Raw genomic sequence first — 11,187 nt, 5'->3', positions numbered from 1 at the left:
CCTGCTTTCGGGTGTGGTAAGACATTCCAGGGTCATCTTGTACATTTTCTGCCTATGTTTTATTGTTGTTGTTGTTGTTGTTATTGTTGTTCTGAAGGTTTAGGGTAACTCTGCTGTATTTGGGTGCTAAATTGAAAAAGAAAGATATCAGACTTTTTGGAGTAGTGCTTAAGCTAGTATATTTAGAGGTGGATAGGGGGATTTAATGAGGAAATGGGCATTTCCAATGGATAAGACTGTTTGCTGACTGAGCCACAGAAAGTGGGAGATCCATATGGGGAGCAGTCTTAGGGTTTTAGAACTCTGACGTTCCCATTTACCTCTTTGTAGGTCTGATTATCCACAGATCCATGACCCAGTGTTCTCTAGGAGCTTTTGGTAAACTCAAGAAATTTGTGTAACAGCAGTTAATGAGCATAATGAGTTCGTCTCAAGGCAATGCCATCTCTGGACAATAAAATATAGCCTTTAGGCTCTAGGGCACAGCTTCATTTTGAATCTGTTTGCCTGCTTATTCAGATAACCATTTACAGATTAGCCCCTCAGTCTTGAGTTTTGAACAGCTGGTAGTAATTTTCTTGCACTAAATGACTACTAATTATCCTATACACCACACTTAATTCATGCCTTGTTCGCTGAGTTGTGAGTTCACCTACTCATTATAATTACTCCTTACCCTCATCCATTTTTACTGCACCCTTCTCTTTTATCCTGCCTTGTATTTCCACACCACAATACAGGGAGTTAAATCCAATTGAACAGAGGTTTCATAGCACTAGCAAGTCTCAGTGGATCAGGAGATGAACTCTGGTCTCTGCAACATGCCACCTGATGATGAGACGATGAAAGCTCCAAGGAGAAATCGTCATCTCAGCATCATGGTGAACTAGAAAGCATCACAACCAGGAGTGTGACATCCTGAAATTTAGTACCAGATATTCCATTGTTAGACTGTGTGCCTTTGATTGTGTCACTTAATTTAATATTTCACTGTCTGTTTTTTCACCTCTAGATTGGGGATGATAGCACTTGCCTATCCATCTCACAGGCTAAAGTGGGATAATGTATGTAATTTGGATTAATAAATTATAAAGTCCTAGTAAGTATTAATGTTGACAATTCAAGTATTATGAAATGTTACCAAATCCTCTTAGTAAATGGCAAGGGTGAGAAACTCTTCCAGGCATGTGAATATGTCATTTCTAAAGACTTTTTCTGTAAAGACGTTATGTCTAAAGACATTATCCTACTGAGTCCTCATAAAAAATGATGAGCTGGATTATACAGGTGGAAGTATCCCTGTTATGAGTTGAATTGTGTCCTCCAAAAAGATGTGTTGAAGTCCTAGCCCCCAGTACCTCAGAATGTGAACCTATTTAGATAGAGAGTGATGCAGATGTAGTTAAGATGAGATCATACTCGAATAGGTGGACCCTTAACCCAGTAGGACTGGTATACTAATAAGAAAAGGAGAAAGAAACCCACAGAGAGAACACCATGTGACAACAGAGGCGGAGATTAGAGTGATGGAGCTGTAAGCCAAGGAATGCCAAAGATTGACAGCCACCACCAGAAGGGAAAACACAGGAGGGATTCTCACCTATGAATTTCAGAGGGTTGATTCCCTTATACTGGATTTCTAGACTCCACAAATGTGACAGAATAAATTTCTGTTGTTTTAGACCACCTAGTTTGTGGTACTTTGTAATGAAAACCTTAGGAAACTAATACAATCCCCATATTTCTGACCAGTATTCTGAGTTTCAAAAAGTTTAATCAGCAATTTTTTGTCAAGAGCCTATTGTGTGCCAGGTACTCTTCTAGGCCCTATGCATACAGCTCTAAATAAAACAAAGTTTAAATCATGCTCTAGAGTATACAGCTTGTGAAAGACAAATAATATGATAACACTCAGGTCTCTGGGCTTCCAGATCAGCATTTCTGTTTTCATCATATCCTCTAAAGTAAGGAGGCAATGCTTATACTGCTTGTGAATGTGCCTGGATTATTTTGCTATTCTCTAGGGAGCTCAAGAACCTATCTCCTTACTAGTGAACCTATATTTCCCTATAGACACATTACATGTATTATTACAATCCTCTCTAGCCCTGGGGCGCCTGGGTGGCTCAGTTGGTTAAGCAACTGCCTTCGGCTCAGGTCATGATCCTGGAGTCCCAGGATCAAGTTCCGCAGTGCCAGGATCAAGTCCTGCATCGGGCTCCCTGCTCAGCAGAGAGTCTCCTTCTCCCTCTGACCCTCCCTCCTCTCATGCTCTCTCTCTCTCTCATTCTCTGTCTCTCTCTCAAATAAATAAAAATCTTTAAAAAAAAAATCCTCTCTAGCCCTGATGATGGGCACTCTTTTTTTTTTTTTTTTCCTTTACCCTGAATTTGGGATCAAATAATCTGATTCAAGAACAGCTGCTTGTGATGGGGTATTTCTGAATGAAAAGAGAGAAAGGGGAATTCCAAATTGCCACACTTCTAGTAATGGAAGTAAGTATTTAAAGCCCTATGAACGGCTGAGAGTCACTGGTCAAGGGACTTATGCAGAAAAATCCTTCTGGAGCACCTGAACTTATTCTTCCAGGTATGAGGAAGAATAGCAGATGGTCGAGCATCGCCTGACTCTAGCCCTGCCATGGAGAGAACAAAAGTTGACTTCTCAGCTCTCTGGTGATGGGGCTAACAGACTTGTTATTTCATCACTTAATGGTAAGAAAAGGTAAAATAAGTGTGTACAGGAACCTTACTCCATAAATAAAACCAACCATGGCAATAGCCTTGAAAGACTTATTTCAAAACCTCGTTTCCCTCCCACCTTGACATTTTAATGAGGTAGGCAGCTTGAGCTTCATTGTAATGGAAACCAGAAGACAATCTCCAAAAGTGAAAGGCTACAACACAGGCCCAGCAGCCTTTGTGTCTAAATGTATCAACTCTGTCCTCAGCAAATGGCAATGTTGCCTGACAGGCAATTACTGCTGTCCTAATTGCTTCCATCAAACCTGGCTGTTTGAAATACCTAGAGCCCCATACCAACCTGTGGCTCAGCCAACAGTTTTCTTGGCTTTGGTTAATGCTTTATTTTTGGCATGCTGGTTTTTGTCTGGCAATTGAGTCCATTCTGACCCATTAAACTCTCCGAAGACCCTCTCTGATCAAAGCCAGAAGACAATCTAATTAGGTTGTTTTAAGTGGAAGACTAGCAAGGCAAAGAGTTTCCTGTTCAGTTTGTCAGTACAAGGGGAGAAGATGAAAGCTCTCCTTAGGACTCTGCCCACAGATTTACAGCTCTTGGTAGAGCTGCCTGCTAGTGGCATTTTCTTGAGTGCCTGTAAAAATGGGTTTTTGTGTGGGGAACTCTGAGCACCATGAGAAAGGGTGAATGGGTTTACATTTTAAAGTACATAAGTTTTGTTAGTTTGCTATAGGAAGCATGATTTTTTCTTAACCTAAAAGGTTTCCAGTGTGATTATATTAGGACTCTTCATATTTTTCTCTACAAGTATCCCCAACTCAGGAAAGGTCACAATCACACAGATAATTATGAGTCATCTTTGGGGTTTCCATGTCCCTCATCTCCTATTACTTTGAGTCCATTTTCTATCTCCACTATTACCAATGTTTCTCAGTTCCCACTATCTTTCACCTGGACTAGGAAATAGCTTTCTAATGATTCCTACTGGTTCCTATCTTCACTGTCTCCAATTCATTTTCCACAAGGCAGCAGGGGTGCACTTTTAAAAATGTACATCCAACAAAAGGCTACCTACTGTATGATTCCCTGTATATAACATTATAAAAAAGGCAAAGCTAGAAAGAAAGAAAAAGAAACAGTGTTTTCCAGTGTTTAGGGAGGGAATTAACTGCGAAGGGGAAAATGGAAACTTTGGGGGGTGATAGAAATGTTCTATATCTTGATTGTGACGTTGGTTATATGAGTGTAGGCATTGCCAAAACTCATCAATCTAAATACTTAAAAACGTCAATTTCATTGTGTGTAAGCCACAATAAACTTAACTTAAAAAAAATGTCAAAAATATAAAAAGCTCCAATCTTAGGATTTGTCTTTATTTGGCTGATGCAGAGCTCTGCTATCTGTGAATAGCCCTGTCCCTAGGAAACTTGCCAAAAACAATCAATGGCAAATATTTAATATCAGAGTTGCCTGTGGTAGCAATATCAGTTGAGGCTAACAAGAAACTTTTAGCCAAAAAACTTTAAAGGAAAAATTTGGGAATGAGATGCTCATAGGGGAATTTGAAAACCTATGATATATTCCTGGGATTCTAGAAGGCTTTACATATGTGCAGGGCAGTGCACCTGCACAGAAAAGACATGAGAAGACCCTAATCACACCTCTGAGGAGACCCTAATCACACCTCTGGCTTATCTTGAGGATAAGTACAATCAGAATATGAAAATTAAGGCAGAGTTATCAACTACCTGTTGGAGTGTTGAAATTATGCCCCCAACAAACACAGACAGCCTCTTGGTAAAGGCTGAGAGATACATTGATTCAAGGCACTTAAGTAAATATCTGTCCAGTCATTAGTTGGACACTAAGTTAACCAAGCAGAGACTTTAGCAGCTATACAAAATAAAGAATAAAGTTACTAAACACACGTCAAATGACAACCTCTGGGAAGGGGAAGGATCTGATTTTTAGATAGAAAATGTTCATTTTTCAACAGAAGAAATAATAAATGCCAAGAAATGAGAAAGTATGGCCCAAATACAAGAAAAAAAAGAAGTCAGTACAAACTGTCCCTGAGGAATCTCAGACACTGGGCTAACTGGTTAAATATTTTAAATCAGCTACTATAAATAAGTTCAAAGAAATAAAGGAAGCCATGTAAAAAGTAAGGGGTGAAAATGATATATATATATTTTAAGGTTTTATTTATTTATTTGACAGAGAGACACAGCCAGAAAGGGAACACAAGCAGGGGGCGTGGGAGAGGGAGAAGCAGGCTTCCCATGGAGCAGGGAGCCCGATGTGGGGCTTGATCCCAGGACCCTGGGATCGTGATCTGAGCTGAAGGCAGATGCTTAACGACTGAGCCACCCAGGTGCCCCGAAAATGATATTTTCTAAATGGAGAATATCAATATAACAATAGAAATTATTTTAAAAAATAAAAATTCTGGAGTTGAAAGTAACAATAGCCTAAATGAAAAATCCACTAGAGGAGTTCAAGAGCACATTTGAGATAGGAGAAGGAAGAATCAGCAAAACTGAAGATAGATTGATTGTGAGATTAACTAGTTAGAGGAACAGAAAGGAAAAACAATGAAGAAAAAAGAACAGAGCTTCAGAAAACTGTGGGAAATATCAAGCCTATAAACATACACATAATGCGAATCCTAGAAGGAGAGGAAAAAGAGAAAGGGGAAGAAAGAAATTTGAAGAAACATTTGCCAAAAATTCCTCAAATTTGGAGAAAAACATTAATCTACACATTCAAGATGCTCAATTAATCCAAGTAGAAAAAACTCTAAGAGATATATATCTGAAAACATAATAATCAAACTATTGAAAGACAAAGAGAAAATCTTGAAAGAAGCAAGAGAAAAACAATTCACCATGTACAAGGGATCTTCAGTCATAATTAAAACTGATTTCTGTTTAGACTCTCCTGTGGAAGCCAGAAAGCAGTGGGATGACATATTCAACGTGTCAAAAGAAAAGACTGTCAACTAGGAATTCTATAACCAGAAAATTATTCTTCAATAAAGAGAAATTAGTGAATTTTCAGATAATTAAAAACTGAGAATTTGTTACTAGCAGATATGACCTACAAGAAATGCTTAAAAAAAAGTCCTTCAGGCTGAAATAAAAGGACACTAGACAATAACTTGAATTCACATGAAGATACAAAGATCACCAGTAATGGTAACTGTGTAGTTACCATTTATATATGTAAATATAAAAGAAAATATAAATATATTTCTGTTTATAATTTTTTCTCCTATCTGATTTTAAAAACACTGCATAAAGCAGTAATTATAAAACTTTTGATGGGCTTATAATGTATAAACATGTAATTTGCCTGACAATAAAAACATGAAGAAAAGGAAAGAAATGAAGCTTATTGGAGCTAAATTTTTTGTATAGTATTGAAAATAAGTTGGTATTAATCTGATCTAGTTTGTTTTAGGTTAAGATGCCAAGGCAACAACTAAGACTAACTTAAAATATATATATGTATATATATAATATATTGTATCATAATAATAAATATACATAATAGTATGTTTATATATATAACAAAAAATTAAAATGATATATGAGCAAATATGTATTTAACACAAAAGAAGGCAATAATGGAGGACTAGAGGAACAAAAAGGACATAAAACATATAGAAAACAAATAGCAAAATGGCAGATGTAAATCCTACCTTATCATAATTATATTAAGTGTAAATGGACTAAATACTCTAAGAGGCAGAGATTGGCAAAATTTGTTTTTGCCTGGCTTTTTTTAAAATTTAAATTCAATTAGCCGAGGAAATCAAGGACTCTTTGCTCACGGCCAAGCAAAAGGACGCCAAATCTGTCAAGATCAAGAAAAATAAGGATAATGTGAAGTTTAAAGTTCGGTGCAGCAGATACCTTTACACCTTGGTCATCACGGACAAGGAGAAGGCAGAGAAACTGAAGCAGTCCCTGCCCCCAGGTTTGGCAGTGAAGGAGCTGAAGTGAACCTGGCCCACTGATTTGAACTGTATTAAAGTTTTAAAAATTTAAAATAAATAAATAAATAAATTCAATTAGCCAACATATAGTACATCATTAATTTTTGGTTTAGTATTCAATGATTCATTAGTTGCGTATAACACCCAGTGCTCATCACATCACATGCCCTCCTTAATACCCATCACCCAGTTACCTCCCCCCCCCCCCCCACCCTCTTCCCTTTCCACAGACTTTAGTTTGTTTCCCAGAGTCAAGAGTCTCTCATGGTTTGGCTCCCTTTCTGGTTTGTTCCCATTCAGTTTTTCCTTCTTTCCCCTATGAAATTCTGTGCTATTTCTTATATTCCACATATGAGTGAAACCATATGATAATTGTCTTTCTCTGCTTGACTTATTTCACTTAGCATAATACCCTCCAATTCCATCGATGCCAATGTAAATGGTAGGTATTCATACTTTCTGATGGCTGAGTAATATTCCAATGTATATATGAGCCACTATTTATCCATTCATCTGTTGAAGAACATCTTGGTTCCTTCCACAGTTTGGCTATTGTGGACATTGCTGCTATGGACATTGGGGTGCATGTGCCCCTTCTTTTCACTACATCTGTGTCTTTGGGGTAAATACCCAGTAGTGCAATTTCTGGGTCATAAGGTAGCTCTATTTTTAACTTCTTGAGGACCCTCCATACTGTTTTCCAGAGTGGCTGTACCAGCTTGCATTCCCACCAACAGTGTAAGAGGGTTCCCCTTTCTCCACATCCTTGCCAACATTTGTTGTTTCTTGCCTTGTCAATTTTAGCCCTTCTAACTGGTGTAAGGTGGTATCTCATTGTGGTTTTGATTTGTATTTCCCTGATGACTAGTGATGTGGAGCATTTTTTCATGTGTCTGTTGGCCATTTGGATGTCTTCTTTGGAGAAATGTCTGTTCATGTCTTCTGGCCATTTCTTGATTGGATTATTTGTTTTTTGGGTGTTAAGTTTGATAAGTTCTTTATAGATCTTGGATACCAGGCCTTTATCTGTACCGTCATTTGCAAGTATCTTCTCCCATTTTGTAGATTGCAGTTTTATTGACTGTTTCCTTTGCTGTTCAGAAGCTTTTCATGTTGATGAAGTGCCAAAAGTTCATTTTTGCTTTTATTTCCCTTGCCTTTGGAGACGTGTCTTGCAAGAAGTTGCTGTGGCCAATGTCGAAGGTTACTGCCTCTGTTCTCCTCTAGGATTTTTTTTTTTTTAATACCCATCACCAGGCTAACCCATCCCCCTCCCCCCCTCCCCACTAGAACTTCCAGTTTGTTTCTCAGAGTCCATAGTCTCTCATGGTTCATTTCCCCCTCCAATTTCTCCCCCTTCATTTTTGATGGATTCCTGTCTCACATTTAGGACTTCAATCCACAAAATGGATTTTTTTTAAAAAGCCCAACTGTATGCTAAGAGACACATTTAAACTTAAAATACATAAATAGTTTTAAAATGAAAAGGGACATCATGCAAATAATAACCAAAGAGAATTGGGGGGAGAGGACTATATTAAAACCAGGCAAAACATACTTCAACACAAAAGGTGTCACTAGAGACAAAGAGGATTTTTTTAAGGGTAAAAATGTCACTCCATAAGGAAGAAAAAGTAAAAGTTATAAACATATGTACCTAGAAATAGAGCTGAAAATACATGAAGCAAAAAACTGACATAACTGAAAAGAGAATTAGACATTTCAACAATAAGAATTGGAGATTTCAGTATCTACATTCAATAATAGATAGAACAACTATATAGAAAATCAAATGGAAATAGAAATCTTTAAGAACACTATTAACTAAGTAGACCTAACAGATCTGTATAGAATACTACCCAACAACAATAGAATAGATATTCTTAAGTACACATGGGACATCCATCAGGATAGACCATATTTTAGGCCATAAAACAAGTAAAAAATTTTAAAAAGGATTGGAAACATACAAATTATGTTCTCTGACCATAATAGAAGGAAATTAGAAGTCAATAACAAAAGGAAATTTGGGGAATTCACAAATACGTGGAAATTATGCAATATGCTTCTAAATAACCAATGAGTTAGAGAATAAATTACAAGAGAAATTAGAAAATACTTTGAGATGAATGAAATAAAAACAGAGAATACCAAAACTATGGGATATAGTAAAAAGCAGGGCTTAGAGGGAAATTTTACCTTTAACTTATTATATTAAAGAAGATCTTAAATCAAGAACCTAAACTGCCACAAGGAATTAGAAAAAAGAAGAGCAAACTAAAACCAAAGCTATAAGAAGGAAGAATATAATTCAGATGAGAGTGGAACTTAATGAAAAAAATAATTAGAAAAACAATAAAGATAATTCATAAAGCCAAAAGTTGATTCTTTGAAAAGATCAATAAATTTTTTTCCTTGAAATTCATTTGTTTTATTGTTTTCAGGTAGTTCACAATAAAAATATCACCAAAACCCAGTAGGTGCATTTCTTTTACCGAGCAGTTACTGAACCACATAGCAGTTCTCTATGGCTGGAATGGGATTGTTGATGTGAGCCTGGAAAATGTCAAGGTACAGTCATGTTGGGTTTGAGTTGACCTCACCATTAACGTGTGGTCCTCAGAGCTGGAGGCTGAGGAATCTACCCACCTTAAAAAAAAAAAAAGTCCCCCCATTTGATCAGTTTCTTTTTTTATTATTATTATTGTTATGTTAGTCACCATACAGTACATCGTTAGTTTTTGATGTAGTGTTCCATGATTCATTGTTTGCGTATAACACCCAGTGCTCCATGCAATATGTGCCCTCCTTAATACCCATCATCAGGCTAACCCATCCCCCCCCACCCCTCTAAAACCCTAAGTTTGTTTCTCAGAGTTCACAGTCTCTCATGGTTCATCTCCCCCTCCCAATTTCCCCCCTTCATTTTTCCCTTCCTTCTCCTAATGTCCTCCATGCTATTCCTTATGTTCCACAAATAAGTGAAACCATATGATAATTGACTTTCTCTGCTTGACTTATTTCACTTAGCATAATCTCCTCCAGTCCCATCCATGTTGATGTAAAAGTTGGGTCTTCATCCTTTCTGATGGCTGAGTAATATTCCATTGTATATATGGACCACATCTTCTTTATCCATTCACCTGTTGAAGGGCATCTCGGCTCTTTCCACGGTTTGGCTATTGTGGACATTGCTGCTATGAACATTGGGGTGCATATGGCCCTTCTTTTCACTACATCTATGTCTTTGGGATAAATACCCAGTAATGCAATTGCTGGGTCATAGGATAGCTCTATTTTTAGTTTTTTGAGGAACGCCACACTGTTTTCCAAAGAGGCTGTACCAACTTGCATTCCCACCAACAGTGTAAGAGGCTTCTCCTTTGTCCACAACCTCTCCAACATTTGTTGTTTCTTGCCTTGTCAATTTTTGCCATTCTAACTGGTGTAAGGTGGGATCTCAGTGTGGTTTTGATTTGAATTTCCTTGATGGCTAATGATGATGAACATTTTTTCATGTGTCTGTTAGCCATTTGTATGTCTTCTTTTGAGAATGTCTGTTCATATCTTCTGCCCATTTTTTGACTGGATTATTTGAGTTTGGGGTGTTGAGTTTGAGAAGTTCTTTATAGATCTTGGATATCAGCCCTTTGTCTGTAGTGTCCTTTGCAAATATCTTCTCCCATTCTGTGGGACGCCTCTTTCTTTTGTTCACTGTTTCCTTTGCTGTACAGAAGCTTTTTATCTTGATGAAGTCCCAAAAGTTCATTTTTGCTTTTGTTTCCCTTGCCTTTGGAGATGTCTTTTTTTTTTTTTTTTTTAAGATTTTATTTATTTACTTGACGGAGAGAGAGACAGCAAGAGAGGGAACAAAAGCAGGAGGAGTGGGAGAGGGAGAAGCAGGCTTCCCACGGGAGAGCAGGGAGCCCGATGTGGGGCTTGATCCCAGGACCCTGGGATCATGACCTTAGCTGAAGGCAGACACTTAACCACTGAGCAACCCAGGCACCGCAGGAGACGTGTCTTGATAAAAGTTGCTGTGGCCGATGTCAAAGAGGTTACTGCCTATGTTCTCCTGTAGGATTTTGATGGATTCCTATCTCACATTGAGGTCTTTCATCCATTTTGAGTGTATGGTGTAAGAAATTGGTTGAGTTTCATTCTTCTGCATGTAGTTGTCCAATTTTCCCAGAACCATTTATTGAAGAGACTGTCTTTTTTCCATTGCATATTTTTTCCTGCTTTGTCAAAGATTATTTGACCACTGAGTTGAGGGTCCATATTGGGGCTCTCTATTTTGTTCCATTGGTCTATGTGTCTGTTTTTATGCCAGTACCATTCTGTCTAGCTGATCGCAGCTTTGTATTATAGCTTGTAATCAAGCAACATGATGCCCCCAGCTTTGTTTTTCTTTTTCAACATTTCCTTGGCAATTCAGGGTCTTTTCTGATTCCATACAAATTTTAGGATTTTTTGTTCCAGCATTT

At 37.7% G+C, this 11,187-nt stretch overlaps 1 protein-coding gene across 1 annotated transcript; it reads left to right on the top strand.

Moving 5' to 3' along the window:
- The first annotated feature begins 2,546 nt into the window (after positions 1 to 2,546).
- On the top strand, positions 2,547 to 6,733 carry LOC116631987 (60S ribosomal protein L38-like). The gene is made up of 2 exons (XM_032403535.1): positions 2,547 to 2,589; positions 6,508 to 6,733. Exons 1-2 carry the CDS (start codon positions 2,547 to 2,549, stop codon positions 6,705 to 6,707), a joined length of 243 nt encoding a protein of 80 aa, XP_032259426.1. The 3' UTR covers positions 6,708 to 6,733.
- The last annotated feature ends 4,454 nt before the right edge of the window (positions 6,734 to 11,187 follow it).

Source organism: Phoca vitulina, unplaced genomic scaffold, assembly GCF_004348235.1.
Source record: "Phoca vitulina isolate PV1807 unplaced genomic scaffold, GSC_HSeal_1.0 scaffold6, whole genome shotgun sequence".
Taxonomy (NCBI): Eukaryota; Metazoa; Chordata; class Mammalia; order Carnivora; family Phocidae; genus Phoca; species Phoca vitulina.
Note: the sequence above shows the minus strand (reverse complement) of the source record. Positions and strands in the feature narration are given on the sequence as shown.

What these genes read in the sequence shown, in the direction of transcription:
- LOC116631987 (XM_032403535.1), top strand. Translation starts at nt 2,547, where the DNA reads ATGCAGAAAAATCCTTCTGGAGCACCTGAACTTATTCTTCCAG. An exon ending in ACCTGAACTTATTCTTCCAG is followed by an intron (nt 2,590 to 6,507) that starts GTATGAGGAAGA and finishes AAATTCAATTAG; the next exon opens with CCGAGGAAATCAAGGACTCT.